At 37.9% G+C, this 19,123-nt stretch overlaps 1 protein-coding gene across 2 annotated transcripts in view; it reads left to right on the forward strand.

Moving 5' to 3' along the window:
* The window catches only part of LOC124607467 (broad-complex core protein), a 162,317-nt gene that overhangs the window by 129,483 nt on the left and 13,711 nt on the right, over positions 1-19,123 (forward strand). The window contains exon 6 of one of the 2 annotated variants that reach the window (XM_047139819.1): positions 5,547-7,192. The exons of the other annotated variant lie outside the window; for it this stretch is intronic. Within the exon in view, the coding sequence (XP_046995775.1) occupies positions 5,547-5,800 (254 nt within the window). The 3' untranslated portion in view covers positions 5,801-7,192. Of the gene's footprint in view, positions 1-5,546; positions 7,193-19,123 lie in introns of those variants that run through there. 2 annotated transcript variants of the gene reach the window in all.

A 19,123-nucleotide genomic window follows, 5' to 3' on the forward strand; every position in this document is an offset into this window, starting at 1 on the left:
TGTGTTTCTTTATTGTATGTACTAAAAACTGTCACCTCTTAAACCTTCTCAACATTGTACCTATGGGCTGCACATTAAATCAGTCTCTGTAAAGGAATTATGATGCAATGCTGCCACATGTGTTTAGTAGGTCCTAAATTAATTACCTATGAGGGAGTCAGCTTTGACTGCTACAAACTGGTGTTATTTCTGTCACGTCTACCCACATTGACGGAAGGGAATAGGAGAATATAACATTTCAAGAATTATGAAAATGTTACACAAACCAAACAGCCACTTCAAGCTCAAAATTGGTTATTCTGAGCTCAAAATTATGGCAGGTATACTGGAAGTTAGTACAAATGGAAATCTGACTACGGCAGATAATACTTCCTAAAAAAGCTTCTTTAATTACTTAAGAGAACATGGTAAATAATTTGGAGGGTTTCTGCAAGACACAAAAATATAAAATTAAAAAATAAAGACATATGCTACAGAAAGAGAAGCACATTGCACTGGGTTACATGACAAAAAGCACAATTTCAGTCTCCATACAAGTGTTGATGGCAATTGGTAACAACATACTTGGGTGTTACAAAGACACTCTCTTTGTGTTCACTGAATCATTTCTTTTGAACGTTTCATGGGAAGCATACTAGTCTAAAATGTAGACAAATGATAGTGTGCAAAGATCTCCTGTAGCTGACAATAGTCTTGCAGTGAACAGTCTACAGCATGAAGCAGAAACAGAAACTGCAAATTGAAGAGGTGTGTGTGTGTGTGTGTGTGTGTGTGTGTGTGTGTGTGTGTGAGCAGTGTAGATTGTTGGGCAAGGAGGTTACTGTAAACAGTGTTGGAACTAGAGATTCATTTCAGATGTGACATTTATGAAGATTATGTCCATGATGCAAATTCACATTTAAATAGACTGGTATGACTATTATTGTGTGACGAGAGGAATAACTTAATTTGCCATTGATGTTTGTGACATATAGTCCAATCAGGTGACGTGCATTCATGGCAGTGAGACAGTATTGTGCCTTATTTTGAAATGGAGAATGGTACAAAACTGTATAGTTTCAAAAGGAAAATTCATTTGATGCATAAATAATAAAGTTATAAAGGGGCCTTTAGGAGCCAAAAGTTCGTACTGATGAAAGATGCATTTAAAAGTAGAGAAATAACTACATCTAACTTTACTCTTAGAAGAAGGAACAAATGATTCCTAAAGCTAAGTGTGGGTTTTTTAACTTTCAAATGTGTCAGTGGCAGTACTTGTCGCCGTGTGAAGGTAAGTGCTTGTGAGCCTGTTGTTTTCACTCAACGAATACATATGAAACAAAACTTTCATGGGCATATCAAATCTCAGACCAAAATGCATTGATCTTGAAATACGATATGTACGTATGAATTAATTCTGTTGAAGAACATGATAGTTTCCTAGGTGGTAATTTCAGCATTAAACTTTTTGCCTACACCCAACTTCAAGATTTCGAATTCTAGTGGAATTTCGACTTTCACAGTATGATTTGTTTCTGGCACTCTTGGACACAAGTTTTCGTTAGTCTGTTCCATTGCCATCAATTATATAATCACCTACACTCTTTCGTGAGTGTATTTTTTTTTCTCCCATCTTTTTCTCCCTCCTCTCTTCCTTTCTCTGCCTGGTGGAATTTCAGAGTTTTAACTTTTTTCTTTTTTTTTTTAGCGGAATACTGATGTTATGACACAAATTTGTATCTCTGCATTGCACTGCATTATTCATTCCTAATTATTTCTTAAACTTTCCCCCATTTTTCCCCATGCAGAACATATCTCTTGAAAATCTTAACATTGACTGAGTTACTGTCCCAGCTAGCACAGTACTCTCTCTCTCTCTCTCTCTCTCTCTCTCTCTCTCTTTTCTTTACACGAGAACATATGAGGTAGCTGTGTTAAATGGCTTGCACTTAACAGGAGCAGAGTAATATATTGGTTGCAACATAACACAGAATTGTAGCAGTACCAGTAACACATGAGGATTGCTGTGAACTTTGAAGATTTCTCCAATTTGTATAGTGTCAGTTATACCACCAAGCACTGATGATAAGGAAACACTTCCTGATCGTTGAAAATATATATTCAGCTGCTTACTGTTGTTACACTGCCCACATTTTTCTGTACTCTCTAGTTCTGTAATAGAGATGAAAGAAATTGATTAAAAGGTGGAAAAGAAACCAATTATTGTTACTATTATGCGTAATAGGTATTGCATGTAGAGACTATATCAAACATCGACAATTTCACTTTCAAAATTCGATTAAGGGAAAGATTCTGCAGTGCCTCATTTATAATGAAAAATTCAGGACTGTCAGTTGAGGCATGAAATAGTATTTAAGTTGGGATGTTCAAACTGTTGAGAAAAATAATTTAAGAGGTCTGCTTTAAGGCTACCATTAACAAAATCAAGGAGTAACATGAGATGTTTGTTGTTGCTTCATTGTCTCTTTACTTGAGGAATATAAAAGGCAGTTAGCTAATTCAGAGCAGTTCCTTGTACACAAATTTGCACTTAAAGAAAGAGCAAGACAATATGCATGTTTCAGAAGAAATTAAGTTTGCACCATAGATGTTTACGACTTAAGCAACAGAAGTGTTTCACATGGCAGACCCATGTCCATAGTCTTTACATTTCATTTTAGTGTATCCATGTTCAGTTTATACATACAATTTTCATATACCTTCAAATGCAAGTATCTATACATTTGACAATATTGTGAAAAGGATACTTGCTACTCATCATATAGTGGAGATGCTGAGTCACAAATCAGAAATAGGCACAACATAAAGACTCTCGGAAAGTAACAGTTTTTTTGTTGTGCCTGTTTGTGACTCAGCATCTCCGCTATATGATGAGTAGCTACTACCCTTTTCCTAATACTGTTACATTCCATCCTGGATTTTCCATTTATTGTAGCTATGTTCCATTATTTTATTGTCAACTTCCCATTATCTATACATTTATGTGTGCATGTGTGTGTGTGTGTGTGTGTGTGTGTGTGTGTGTGTGTGAGAGAGAGAGAGAGAGAGAGAGAGAGAGAGAGAGAGAGAAGATAAATTGTTGATATAGGAAGTACACTTCAGTCCTATACAAACTAATTCTCATATATAAAATGGGTTCATACCATACACTTGGTCTCATAAAAATTAAATCATTTAGCCTGACTATAAAACACTTGCAGATATGGAATTGTTCCTCCAAGAAGCAACAGAAAAAGCCACTAACATAAAAGAGAAACTGTTAATGCACACTGTATGATTGCTAACATCAACATGTGTGTAATGTTCATATAGACAATGAAGACATTGGAAAGAAAGTACATACATTGACAGGGCTTCGCGTTCTTGGCTCCAATTTGTATCTGCAGAACAAAGATTTTCCCAGTTGAAATACAGTTTCAGGAGATTCTCACTGGGCTACATAATCTGCACCAAGCAGTTACTACTGGTAACAGTAACTAAAATTAAACTGTACTCAGAATAGAACCAATTCTCCAGTAAAAATCAGAATTTGTGGAAACATTTGTCGATATTTCTGATGCTAATTCATATTTCAATCAGAACTTTAACACAGTTGCCTAGGAAGATGACATGTAATGTGTGCTGTAGAATTAATAAGCCAAAGTTACGAAAGTGAAGTGCTCACTTTACAGATGAGTGACAAGTGGCACATACAGACATTCTGTCTCTTTTTATAGTAATGTGAATTCATTTACTTTCTACATTCCGGTAAAGTACTATTTGGTGTATTGTCCAGAAATCAGTATTTACATACACCATAGGTTCAGTAAGTTCCAGGAATACCTCGAAATAAAATACAATGTGATCTTTAAAAAGAAAATCATATTAATTTTGAACTTGCCACACAGTTGCAGCACCATTTGTAGAGTCTTTGAAACGCCATGGCAAAATCTTTGACTGGAATGCTGTTCAGAATTGTCATGACATTCAATTGATTTATTCGACGCTCTCGATATGCATGCTCTTAAAGGTATTTTGTGTTAATGGATGAACGTGTAGTCTGCCAGGGCCAAAGCAGGCAAATATGGAGGCTGTTATCCTCTTGGGGACCAAAAACAATGCATGCATATGCTGCTGTGAGCTGGAATAAACATATATTTATATTAGATAGATACTGCTAGTTGTAGTTCTGTGTGCAGATAAGTGTCCATATCCAGGAGATAATGCTGTTCAATCCAGTTATTTTCAGCTTTGACTCGGTCATATTTCCAACCTAGACAGAGTTTCATTTGTGAAAGAAGAGTTTGTTGTGCCCCATCCCGTGGCTGATTCAACCTGTGTTAAATGGACATGTGCCCTTTTAACACCGCCAAAATTGGCCCTCCACTGGACCACAACTTCTACACTTCTTTCACAAATGAATCAGTGACAAGGAACAACACATGTGGATATAAGATGAAGTTGTGGAAATTGGACTGAATGTCCTTTACCTATCAGTAATTGTCTAGAATTGTAGCAGTTAGTGCCGATTTTAAGTTCATTCAATTTGCTTTCTCAGAAGAAATGGAAAGTAGTTTTCCAAATATGTCATTAAATTTTTTTTTTTTTTTTTTTTTTTTTTTTTTTTTTTTTTTTTTAAGAATGAGTTAATATGTACAGGCTGCAATCATTTTGTGTGGCCCAGAGAAAGTTAGTCTTCTGTTTGTCAAAGATAGCTTTGGTCTTGTACCAGAGAATGAGAACTGTCAGGTGTATTGCCAGATGTTACTCCTCTGCTTTCTCATCATGCTAATGACAAGGCTTCAACACTTCCTTTGGAAGTAAAGTACCTATAGTTAATACTGTTTTATTGAGGTGTAGAGCCCAGCTGGTATCTCACACATAAATATCAAAATAATCATGTCAGAATTCCTTTTTGGCAGTATTACGTAAGTTTTAAGTTTCTTACCTATATTCTTTTTATAGGAGTTGGGTGCAGTACTGAGTTTGTTGTAATGACATCCTATTGATTCGTAGTTTGTTTATCTAGAATAACGCCTTCTCCTTTGTGTTCTAGATATGATACGCATTTATCCCATGTATGTGGAAGGGTAATTACATTGGTTTTACTCCCATTGCTGCTTCAAATATATGTTCTCTCTACCTTTCTTTTCATGTTCTTTCCCAGAAATATAGCAGTGTGGCTTTTTGCGGCCTCTGTCAGGGTTTTAAATCGTGCAGTAGTTTCCTATACTGGGCTTGGCTTTCCAGATTAATTCCAGAGGGCCTCTCATTGGCCATTATGGAATCCTTTTCACTTCATATACCTAATTTGATTTGAAGAAATAATCAGTTCTTTTCTTTGTTGTACTCTACAAACTATAGATTATTTCACATCAAGCTGTAATTGCCCTATATATTAGGCTATTATGATACATTCTCTTGTGTTCATATTAGAACTGGCTCACATTTCAGAGTGTAACTGTAGTGAACTTAGAGGCAAGTATCTTGTGTAGCAATAACTGTAGGCAGTTGTGGGCGCAGGTATGGCGGAGGTGTAATGGATGCTCTTTGTCTGTGTGTTCAAGGCGTGAGCTGGCCATTTCCTACCGCCATGCCCTCGCCAGCTGACGGCCACCTACGGTGTGACGTGTGCGGCAAAGTGCTCAGCACCAGGTTAACTCTAAAGAGGCACAAAGAACAGCAACACTTGCAGCCTCTGCACAAAGCCTTTTGTCTTCTGTGCAATAAAGTGTTTCGCACCATGAATTCACTGAATAACCACCGTAGTATTTACCATCGTAAACAACCTAACTTTGGTTCCAACGCACAGAAAAGCTAGGGAATTTGATGAAGCTATTTGCCTTAATATTCTCACCTCGATTGATAGTGGGGGCAATAAGTTGAGGTGAAGCCCCTTTTAGAGTAGTTCTTGTCCTTCCCCCCCAACAGAATGTTGACTGAAATTAAATGAGGTATATTTCAGCTCAATGCTTGTTACAGTTTTCTAAATGCATCTAAGCACATAGTTCCTCAAGATGTATGAAAATATATAAACATTGTAGTGCGGAGCCCATAAAACGACACAGGACATTGCATAATTATGTGCAATATCGATTAATTACTTTTTGTGGTTTTTTTTTTTTCCATTTGGGTGATAAATTTTTATGAAGACTCCTCTGCTTTTTTTTGGGGTCTAGATGTTTTAAAAGAAGAAAATAATTATGTAAAAACCATTGTGTATTATATGTTGATCTGATATGGTCTGTGAGGGTTTTTTCTGGTGATAAGCATTTAATAATAATTCGTTGATATTGAACCATTTTTATAGGCGTTCTTTTTAAAAGATGTAGCAAAAGAGTTGGAAATGATACGAAAGAATCAATTCGAATATAAAATAGATAATGCCATTGCATTTGTTTTACTAAGCTCAGGTATCTTATCACTGGAAGTTCCATGTTAAAAATATATTAAAATGCCATACAATATTTTTAAATATATTTACTTCATATGCAATCTGTAAAGCAAGTAAGATCCTACATCATGCCTCATGACTGGAGGATACGTCAAAATACGTACACATATTTGGGAGTCAGTTACTTGTTGCTGCCATAAATAGTTGTGTAAATTGGACTAATAGTTAAAAATTTGTGTTCAGCATTTGCCCTCTGCACTGTACAATGGAGATTACAGTGCAGGTGACTATGTAGTCTCTCATGTAGGTGTAGAAATTACACACACTGTTATGTATGTACAAAAGCAGAAAGATGGCTTTGAAGTCATTTAAGGGTTGTCTGTAGCTACAAAGCATCAATCAAAAAAACCCTATAGAATAAGCTGCAAGGAGTGAATGACTAAAGCGAGACCTATTGACAGCAAAGGGTGAGAGAAACTAGCACAGTAATTTAGGAACATAAAACAGCTGCTCACAAGACTTGAGCTTTGTGAATAGCACATACTTTCTTCTTTAGGAAGCTAAATTACTTTTTTGTCTCCACTGTGTTTTCCCAATGGATGCCAACAATCTACCTTTGTGTCGAGAAAACCCTGTATGAAACTGTTTCATCTGACACCTTTCACTCTGCCCCCCCGCTCCCATTCACCTTCATTAATACCGAGCGAGGTGACGCAGTGGTTCGACACTGGACTCGCATTCGGGAAGACGACGGTTCAATCCCGCGTCCGGCCATCCTGATTTAGGTTTTCCGTGATTTCCCTAAATCGCTCCAGGCAAATGCCGGGATGGTTCCTTTCAAAGGGCACGGCCGACTTCCTTCCCCGTCCTTCCCTAATCTGATGAGACCGATGACCTCGCTGTCTGGTCTCCTTCCCCGAAACAACCAACCAACCAACCTTCATTATTTTGGCTGTTTGTTTATATTAGTAGGTTTCAGGAAGCAAATACTCATGTTTGGTTCTGGGAGTATATCTCTCAATTAGACTGTACTTACCAAGAATCCGACATTTACTCCAGAAAGTATACCAAGGAAGTTTTGTAATATTTTACAGTGAGCTGATTGTCTAACCATATTTTATTGTTTTTTATCCTCTATCCTTGTGGATTTAATGACTATTGTTAAATCCTTTTCTCTGGAACACTGTATGTGTTGAATTTATTTACTTCATTTGATGATATATTAGTTTCATTTACCTACCTTTTTAAAATTATTGCAACTCTATAGTCTGAAAAAGGTTTGGGAGCAATTTGAATTTTCGTTTTAGGTTGATATGCTCATATTGGAGTATTCAGTTTCCAATACTTCTGACATCCTGCAGTGTCTTGGAGTAAACAGTTGAAACGTTGATCTAGGACTCTCGTAGATTCACTGAGTGAAGTGTAGCTGGCCTACTCTTTATAAAACTAGTCATGATATTTTGGTAACTGGCAGTCAGTATCATTTGACTTTCAGTTAACTTGGATTACAAAATCTTGTCACCACTTACAGACTGAAAGCTGCATGCTAAATGATGTGAGATACCCTTATCACCTCTTACGAGATGGTTTTTATTATTTTACCCATCACAATTCTTCTGGACCATATTTGTCTTAAAATATATTGTTCTTTTTTCTGCATTTTTTTTTTTTTTTAGAACAAGTATGCCTTGCTGTCACGTTCTGTACTTTTGTCATTCCACACTCTCTGATAAATTTTGTGACCTTCACTGATACATGCATTCATGAACCTGCTACGTTGCAGCTGTCTTAATTACATTAATAGACCAGACAATAGGTATGTAATCAGCATTAATTCTGAACTATTTATTTCTAAAATCAGCTGTTTTGACTTACGCAGCAGAGAAGAAAAGATTGGAGGTACAATTTTATAACGAAGTTTGCAGAAATTATGGGGTGGGGACTTATCACTCATTTATTGAAGAACCGGAAATAATTCTCGAAATAAGTTTTCCTCTATACGAAGAGTTTGATGCATCAGTTGTGTTAAATTGATCTAACATTAGTAGAAAAACGTGTGTCTGGTATTTTATTTGACAAATAACAGTTATTATTAAACATGAACTTAAGACAGTTATGCAGTGTATGTTGTCACGCCCATAACTTCAACAGGACGAGTGTGTTTTTATTTCTTTCCCCATTATGTAAGCAATTTTATTGTTAAAAAATATTAGTAGATAATACCTATACGTTCTGTATGAGACAAATGAATGCAGTGTTATATTTTAATTATAAGTAACCTAATTTTTAAATGAAAACCAGAGAAAACTGTCTCTTAGGAAACTGTTTTAATTTTATTGTGGAGAGAGTAATTTTTGTACCACTTGTATTTTTGTATTATTTTATGCAGTGATGGATGTTAAAGACTTATTGAATGACATAAAACTGAAACTGTTGCTTGGATAATAATATACATATTGTTTAAGTTTTTTTTAAAAAAAAGTTTGAAGAAACATTGTAGTTGTTACACTGTGTATGTACTGTATAGCAAATAAAGTCTGACGAGCAATAAATTCGTGTTGTTTGCATCTTCCAGTTGCGTTGTGAATAGGTAGTCCTGTGTCAATGGTGTTGCATGTCCTTACTCCACTCTCTCTCTCTCTCTCTCTCTCTCTCTCTCTCTCTGTCTGTCTCTCTCTTTCCCCCACCTCCTTTTCACATTTTTCTCTTTCACTGGGTACATAATATAACAACAGTATAAGCTTAACTGTTATTACAGTTATTCACATTCGTGCAACACGTAGCTTGGTACATTAAAAAAGTCGTGACTTAGTTTCAGGCTAGAAGTCTCTCCATTTATGTCCACTTACAGATCTTGCCATCTATTCCAGAATGCTATCAAAAATGTCTGTTTTAAGTGCAGTTCATGTTTTTCGTCAACTATTACATAATTTGCGTGTGTGAGAAAGAGAGATTGAGAGAGAGAGAGAGAGAGAGAGAGAGAGAGAGAGATCATTATATATGAGAAAAATGTGTGTAAAATTTATGTTAAAAAAAGGAGAAAGTACATGTCATTGTACGTGGGAAACAAAATGACACTCAAATAGATAACATTGGTAGTGTACCCCGAAACAGAAATTTTTAGTGAGTGATCTCTTCCCCAGTGAATGTAGTTAATCAGTTTTGGAAAATATAATGTTGTCGGATAGATTAAAAAACTAATCACCAAGCAGTAACAAGAGCAAACACATAAAAAGCTATTGAAATTTGCAAGCTTTCAGAGCCAGTGGCTCATTCTTCTGGCAAAAGGGTTGAAGGTGAAGGAAGAGGAGTGAAGGAAAAGGATGGATGACGTATAGGAAATGGGGAGAGTTTGGAAAAGTTGCCCAGAACCCTGGGTCAGAGGGGACTTACTTGACGGGATGAGAAGGAAAGACTGATTATTGAGAACTACACTGGATGAGATTTGAAAACCTGAGAACTTCCAGGTGGAAGGTAGGATAGTATGTGATACAGAGATTACTGAAGAAACATCAGTCACAGGCTAATAAAAGGGAAAGCTAAGTGCAATGTTTGTGGTAGGTTGTAGGTAGAGAAAAATAGACACGTCATAAAACAAAAGATATAGAAAACTAAAAGGGTGTGAGGAAAGTAATAGTTATTGTGAAGAAATTCTGAGACCAAAGAGATTAAATTAGGCCATGTGGGTGACAAGAACCAAGGACATGTTGTAATGCCAGTTCCCACCTGCGGAGTTCTATGGAACTGTGTGTGATGAAACGCACATTGAGGTCATAACTGCCAGGTTGTAGAGCATGCTCTGCAACAGGATATTGTGTGTTGCCAGTAAACACCCTCTGCCTATGCCCATTCATTGTAACTGGTGGTAATCAAGCCAGTGTAAAGGCCAGAGCAGTTTTTACATTGATAGTTGGTATATAAGGTTTCATTTTGCAGGCCCTTTGATAGTATATGTTTTGCCAGTTACAGGACTGGTATAGGTGGTGCTAGGAGGGTGCAAAGGGCAAGTCTTACAGGGATGGTCACAGAGACAGAAGCCATAGGGTAGGGAAATAGGTGCAGAAGGAGCACAAGGTCTGACAAGGATGCAGTGAAGATTGGGAGGGCGACAAAAAGCTATCCTGGGTGTTGTGGCAAAATGTTAGACAGATTATACCTCATTTCAGGGGATGATTTTAGGAAGTTTATAGCCTTGTCGAAGTAGCTGATTAATACATTCAAGAGCAGAATAATACTGAATTACAAGATGTGTACTTCTAAGTTGTATTTTGGAGGATCACTGGTACCGGGATTGGAAGTGATGACCTGGGAAATCTGCTTTTGAACCAAGCTTGTGGGATAATTACATCTAGTGAAGGCTGGGATGAGAAGGGTGTTCCATTGCTGTAAAGTCTGCATCTGAACAAACATGTTTGCCTCAAATGCCAAGGCTGTATGGGAGGGAACTTTTGACATGGAAAGAATGGCAACTATCAAAATATAAATATTGTTGTTTGTTGGTAGGTTTAAAGTGAACAGAAATTTGTAGCTGACCCTTGGTGAACATGAGGTCAACATTAAGGAAAGTGACATGGGATTCCGAATAGCATAATGTGAAATTGGTCCTGTTCCAAATCCCAAGCTACTTGCCTTGATGTTGATCTCGTCCTCACCAAGAGTAGCTACATACTTCTGGTCTCATTAAACCAACTAATTAACAACAGTACTTAAATTTTAACAGTAGACATTATTCAGGGCAAACATGTTTGTTCATTTGCAGACTCATTACAGCAGTACACCACCATTCCCACCCCAGCGTTCACTGTATGTAACTAACCCACCAGCCTGCTTCAAAAGCAGAGTTCCTGGGTCATCCATTCAATCCTGGTGCTGCTGATTCCTCCAAAAAACCACTTAGTATTACACCTCTTGTCACACAGTATATCCTGGTCTTGAATGTATTCATTCCTGAAGACACCTTCTTCCTTTGCCTGATGAAAATACAAGCAGTTTTTTATATGCATTTTTTGTGATAATTTTAGTGGATCTCTTGTACATTTCAGAGAGGAAGCCGATTTTAGTGGACATATTGTACATTTCTGAGAGGAAGCTGAAAGTTTTTGTAGTCAATATACGTTCAGTGCGATCTTTCTCCTTCCTTGTGACATAAAATAATAGTTCATGATTACAAATCAATTACAAGTCAAAACGGAATAGGATGAAAGGTTTTCAAAAGTCTGTAAATATCAAATCCATCTGGTTACCTCTCTCTATAACAGTTGGGTTGTGGTGTGTGATGAGTTGTGTGATGAGTGCTAAATGGCTTTCATATGATCAATATGTTTGGAATACGATATGGTTTTTGTGTAGTACGATAGTTTGGTCCATGCAAGTTATTCTGGTTAATTTGGAATGGAGGGGTGGGGGTGTTTTTAATTTTTTAATTCTGCTAAGGTGTGTGTGTGTGTGTGTGTGTGTGTGTGTGTTAGTAAGCGTTGCTTAATACATTTAAAGGTCAGAAAATTTTATTAGGAATGAGCATCAGTATTAATATTTTAATTAAACTTCATGGCAAAAAAACCTCACCAAGTGTCTGAAATAATAAAGAGGCTGCTATTGTTGAGGCAAGACCACAGGTCAGAGCCCCTGAAGAAGAAAACTAGGTCAAATACTGAAATACTGTATGCAAATGGGATAGTCATCTCTGCTAAAAACCAAAAAATAATATGCCACTCCAAAAAATCACACTATGCCACCAGTCAGTCATGCTGAGAACAACTAAAGGATCTTGTCATGCATCCTGTAACTTGCTACAGTATTTGTTGATTTTAATAGATTTGGGGTACTTCCGATATTTATCTGCTTCAGTTTACTTAATGTGGGAATTGGTATGTTGCACGAGGTATGATCAAAAAGTATCGGGAATTTTTGTTTTTCTTAAAGAATCTTCATTTATTCATCATCATCATCATCATCCCCCCTTCTCCCTGGTATAATACACTTCCGCCAGCTCTATTCCAGTCTTGGAAACACTTCTGGAAATTGCTTTCCTTTATGGTGTTCAGTGATTCTGCTTTTATCTCATCAATGGTGGCAAAACAACGCCCTTTCATGGTTCTCTTCAGCCTTAGACATAGAAAGAAGTTGCAGGGGGCCATGTCCAATGAATACGGTGGCTGAGGCAACATAATGGTTTTGTTTTTTGCCAAAAAATCATGACCAAGCATTGAGACGGGAGCAGGAACATTATCATGATGTAATTTTCACAAGTGGTTTTGCCACAATTCTAATCTTTTTCTGTAGATTGATTCACGCAAACTGCTTGTAACTTTCAGGCAGTATTGCTTATTGACTGTAAGCCATAAGGCAGTGATGCACTGTCTCATTTTAATTGAAGAAAACTGTCAGATGAACCTCCACATGTGATTGAACTTGTTGAATTTCTTTCGATCTTGGCTCTTTAGCAAGTTTACATTGGGATGATTGTATGTTGGTTTTGATATCATACCCATCTTTGAAATAATGCATCATTGTCAACTTCATTCAATAATTTGTGAACGATGTGTGCGCATGTCACAATTCAAGAATTTCAGAACAAACTTTGCTGCTACACATTTCATTCCCAAAACTTCTGAAAACATTTCTTGGCATGAGTCAAGGGATATGCTGACACCGTCAGCAACCTCTCTGATGGTGATTTGGCAATTTTTCAGAACCATTTTCTTTGTTTCTTCCACATTTTCGTCAGTAATTGATCTGCTAGGTCAGGCTGTTCCAACCCAGCTCCAGGGAGCCGGAGCGCTCCGGAGCGCTCACTGCGGCAGCTCGGAGCCCGCGTGGAGGGGGAAAGCGAACTCACTGCCCCCTGGCCGCATGCAGCCGCAACTGACGCAAAAATCCGTGTTCAATGACAGCTATGACTAGCCGCGGGAGCCCTGTACCTTTATTGGAGGATACCTTTCTATTCATTGAGAGGGATGGTCGTCCGCAGTGTCTTATATGTCATAAAGTACTTGATTCTTCGAAGAGGTACAATATACAACGACATTACACACGTCTTCACGCAGCGCACTTCGATCACGTAGAAGCCGTTGCACGCAGAGAACCGGTAGCCATGCTTAAGAACGACATACCAGGAGACGTAAGTTTAAAAACGGTAATACGGAGGGTATCAAAACATGCAACATAGTTCGTGTTCTGTAATGCGTTTATAATTTTGAGGTGAATGAGAGCGGAGAAAACACTACTGAACCTGCAATTCAAGCAAGCTACAGCATCGCTCACATCATTGCGACAAGTGGCAAGCCGTTTTCGGTGGGACCACTCGTAAAATCGTGCATGGTAGCAGTTGCAGAATGTTTGTTTCCAAGGGAGGTGCAGGCACCAAGGGAGGTGCAGGCAATTGAAGAGGTTCGCCTGTCGAAGCAAACAATGTCTCCTCGAATCCTGGACATGGCAGCTGATCTAGAGACACAGCTCAGGAAAAAGGCGGAGAACTTTGTTGCATTTTCGCTAGCGCTTGACGAAAGCACCGACATATCGGACTGTGCTCAGCTTGCATTCTTTGCGCGTGGAGTCGACATGGAGTTGCAAGTAACTGAAGAACTCTTGGATGTGGCACCACTCGATTACACCGCAACAGGACGTGACATTTTTTAAGCTGTTGGTGAATCAGTGGACAATATGAATTTGCCGTGGGATAAGCTACATTCTGTAGCGACAGACGGTGAACCACAAATGATCGGGCGTCACCAAGGTTTTGCTTCTCGTTTCAAAAATAAACTCAGGGACGAATTCAGGAAAGACATTTTGACTCTTCATTGTTTTATTCACCAAGAGGCACTGTGTTCTGAAACAGTAGAGCTACGTGCCGTAATGGAAGATGTCGTGAAGTGTGTGATTTTTGTGCGGCGTGACGGTATGAATCATCGCCAATTCAAAGGATTCCTGAAAGATATGGAAGCGGAGTATGGGGATATACCTTACCACAGTACAGTTCGTTGGCTGAGTTAGGGAAAAGTTCTCGATGTTTTGTTTGCCATTCGTGAGGAAATATCCCTATTTCTCGAAATGGTTAGAAATGCGTTGTCTGATAGATATAAAATAATAGATATCAGACCTGGCGTTCCTAGCTAACTATGCATCTGAATAATTTAAATTTGTCATTGCAGGGCAAAGGGCAGCTAATCGTTGACATGCACGACCATATCAAACCGTTCATGGAAAAGTTACGTTTATTTGAGAGGCAGATGAGCAATGGACATTTAACGTTCTTCAATCGTCTTGCTTCTTTAAAACTACCTGTAGGTACTACTTTCGGCGATTACCAAGCAAAGTTCAGGTCATCACGTCATTTGAAACACGATTCTGAGACCTCACTAGTTTCGAAATGGAAATTAAGGTGTTCAGCACTCCTTTTTCAGTTTCCCCTGATGACTTGTCATCGACACTTCAATTGGAGATTATTGATTTGCAAAATTCAACTTTGTTGAAAGAGAGGTACTACAACACGTTGGATTTGTAACGATGGTATCGTTCATTACAGCAAAAAACTTTTCCGAAGCTTCAGAACAATCCTGCTCAGATCATGTGCATGTTTGAATCTACGTATTTTTGTGAGCAGCTTTTCTAAGCAATGAAAAGAGTAAAAAGTAAGGAACGACCGTTTCTTCATGATGCAACAATGAAGGCCATCCTCTGCATTAAAGCTGCGAACACTTTGACGCCTGGTATTTCCGATCTAGTAATGGAAGAAAATGTCAAGCTACAGAGGCCCAATAAGTTCAGTATGCAGTTGTTTCTTATTTAAAGCATGTCACCACGTCTTAGCAGCTAAGAGTATGAGGTTGTCGATCTTGTAAGACGCAACTGGCACATCAAAACGCTTGCCTTGCCGCCTGCCTCAGCCAGCCACGCCGGCATGCCGGCCCACTTGAATGGTCACAGCGAGCGACGCGGCTCCCTGAAGCAGGGAGCGCTCCACGGCCCACAACGGAGCCGACGAGCTGGAACAGCCTGTGCTAGGTTGTCCAGGATAGTCGTCGTCTGCAACATCTTGGTCCTCTTTGAAACGTGTATACAACTAATTTTTGTCTTATTTGTAGTGGAGTTGCCAAAAGATATAATCAACATTTCAAATGTGGTGCTGTGCTGTATTCCATTTTTCAAGCAAAATTTAATGCAAATTCTGTGATCCCTCTTTTTCAAAAGTAAAAGTGAACTGAACATTTGAAAACGTGTAACATTTTCGACTCTCAACAATAAACTAAATATTCGAAACAGCTGAAAATGTAAACATACATCAAGAACAAGCTTAAAGCAAAGTTTGAAACTCAGATGTATAAAGCCTGCGAAATTGAGAAATTCCAGTTACGTTCTGATCACACCTCTTATCTATTCATGGAAGACTGTGGCAAGAAAACAAAGTGTTAAAAGAAGAATGTAACCTATAACACTAAGTGACGAGTCATCGCTGCTCTCTGTTATTGCTTATTTTTGCTGTTTTTGTTGCTGTCATTCTTTCTCTGGCTTTATAAGAGTCATTGAGTATTAACAAAAACAATGAACTCTTATATAAGATACACCCTTCCACCCACCTCAGTCCGCCCCTCATCATAGCAAATGAAACAGCTGCAAAATCAGCCATAAGTATCGTGTTGCCTCAATGTATTGCCCAATTATTTTGTGATTGGTTGAAAGATAATGCCAAAAATAATAGTGTCTACTCAGATAATTTTAAGCTACATTTCATAGTTGCTCAAAATTCTACATTCAAAAAACGCCTGTAGTTGCCATACCACATCTTTGTCACTCTTACCAGATCTGTGAAGTGTTTTCCTTTAGTTTTATTTTTATCTTTGGGAACTGGTAGCAAACAGGAGGAACAAGGCCGGGCAAATAATATTGGTGTCCTGTGTAGTAACCCTATTCTTGGAGGACATAATTTAGAACCAGGGCTGACGTTTGTGCAGAAGCTTTATCATAGAGCAAAATAATTGTTCCTTCCCAATTTTTCTATTTTCTTCTGATAGCATCTTATACAGAGCAAGTAGGTTCACATAATATTGCCCTTATTGTGGCCAACATTTGTGAAGACCTAGCTTTTAAGCATGTCCTGTGTGAATGGCAATGGTAAGACAAAGACAGGTGATGCTGTAGTAAGACAACGGGCTTACTGTCAGGACGACAGCACATAAGTACCCATCTGACCATCCAAATTCAGGCTTTTTTGGTTTCTCTAAATTGCTTATGCTAAAAACAGGAGTGGTTCCTCTCAGTCTACCATTATATCCATTCTCTGCAAACCACTGTGAAGCATATAGCAGAGCTTACTTCCCAAAGTATCACACATTAAGAATTTCTTCCTATTCCACTTGTGTATGAAGTCTAGGAAGAGTGACTGGTTAAATTCCTCTGTGTGCACTGTCATTAATCTATTCTTGTCCTTGTGGCTTCTGTGCGAGCACCAGTGTGTGTGCATGTGTGGTGGGGGCGGCTAGAATAACTTCCTGTGAGTCAAACAAATCTTTCACCATTCATGTTATTCTTTATGTACATTCAATATCCCCTGTTAGATCTATTTTGTGTGAGCCCCTCACATTTGAGTAATATTCTGGGACGGCTGGATCCGAGTTTTGTAAGCAATCTCCTTTGTAGACTGATTGCATTTTCCCAGACGTCTACAAATGAACTGAAGTCTGCCATCAGATTTAGATAAGAGTGAGCTTATGTGATAATTCCTCTTTATATATCTACCAATTGTTATACATAGGTATTTCTATGAGTTGACTGATCCCATTTCTGACCTATTGATAATGTAATAGGATATGTTTCTACATTTTGTAAAGTGTAGAATTTTACAACCTGTGAAGGAACTTACTGATATTTGCACCAATTTGATATCTTACCAAAATCTGATTGAAAATTTGTACAGCTTTTGGATAGTACTTCTTTTTTACTTTTATACTTAAATAATTGCATCAGTTGCAGAAAGTCTGAGGTTACTGTTAACCCATTACTGCCCAAAATTCTATCGGATCATTTTTTGCAAACTTTTATACATAAATACGTTACATTGACTGATTAATTGAATAAAAAGTTGTTTTGAAAATTTTCAGTTTATTAGAACAAAAACTACAGACCGTCCCATTTTTGGGACATTGGCCAAATTCCCTATCCAAATTCACAACCTTATTCTCCATGCATAATATTGTAAGAAACAACACAAACAATAAATAAAGAATGTTTTAATATTATTGAATGTCTATTCAGTATGAAATGAAGCAAAACGCTTGTCGTGTACACAAAACATTGCACCTATCACAAATTTTTGTTGTTTTTTCTTCCAGTAAGCACATCTCTTCTGTGTTTTACTTGACACAATGAAATGATTTCCTGGATCTAGTCGTACATCTGTGCTCACCCGTCCTCCCATCAATTTGCTTCCTTGTGGTCCTCTGCATTTTGGTACTGATCCTGTTTTCTTTGATAGGTAAAATATCACTATTCTCCGTCAGACATCCAAAAGTGACAGCTTCTCATTAGAGTTAGCAATTTGGTATGCACACCATGTGTTTACTACGCAGATATCTATCATCTGTGTGAATAATGGCCACCACCATTTCTTTGACCTTATCCTCGTCCTATAAAGTGATATCTGCTTGTCCAGTAGATCTACGCCACCCTTATGGGCATTGTATTCTTCAATGAGATGTGGCATTGTAACAGATATTTCCTTTTTCTTTGCCTGTGAGTATCTTTTAGTAGAACTCAGAGGAGTAATAGTACTGTAATTTGTCACTATACATACTGGTTTGTTGTCACTCCATTTCACAACCAGAACTTCGTTCTCTTTGTCAAACATGTAGTCATAGAATCCTCATTCCTTTTCTTTTGCCATTCTTTTAGAGTCAATCAAAGGACATGCATTAGCTTTCATTTTACTCTTTCCGAGTGTGATCAGAGTGTCAACAGTGGTGATAAAGTTGTCAAAGAAAAGCTTATAATTCGGATATTCTGATTCTGGAATCATGTTGGTTAGTTCATTTATTATCCTTGCACCTAAAGGCTCCTGTTTGTTGTCAGTCTTGCCGCAGTATGGCGAAAAATTATAAAGAAAGCCATTGGAACTTACAAGACACCAAATTTTATATCCAAATTTGATAGGCTTTCCCCTCAGAAACATTTTAGCTGAATGTTTGCCACAATAACGTGCCATCATTTCATCAGTTGAGAGTTCTGAATGAAATACGCCAAATTTACCAAATTCCTTTTTCAGCATTTCAAAGTACAACCTCAGTTTGTACATCTTGTCGTTCTTGTCTATTTTGGAGTTGTCATTGAGATGAATGAATCTCTTTATTTCTCGAAACCTATTACTTGACGTGGAGTTGAAGACTAAAGGAACACCGACATCAGGAGCCTGTTCGCAGTACATATTCTCTTGGGGAAGCTTATGATGACCACTCGGAAGTAGTATGCCAATAAATGATTTTAGTTCTTCTTTGGTTATCAGAAAATTTATTTTGGTATGTTGGCAAGCATAGATTTCGCTTTGTTCAATAATAGTAACCATTAGTTTCTCTGAGAAAAAAAAAAATCCTCAAACACCTGGGGCACTGTCTTATTTGCTAGACATTCCGCAACATAATGTTCGTTGCTCTTCCCTGGTTCACTAGTGTTTGTGTACGTTGGTTGACATTTATATCACTTACATTTACATTTTTTTGTAGATAACTTAACACTTTCTGCTGCATCTCCTAACACTTTCCT

The sequence above is a fragment of the Schistocerca americana genome, chromosome 3 (genome assembly GCF_021461395.2).
Source record: "Schistocerca americana isolate TAMUIC-IGC-003095 chromosome 3, iqSchAmer2.1, whole genome shotgun sequence".
In the NCBI taxonomy this organism is placed as follows: domain Eukaryota; kingdom Metazoa; phylum Arthropoda; class Insecta; order Orthoptera; family Acrididae; genus Schistocerca; species Schistocerca americana.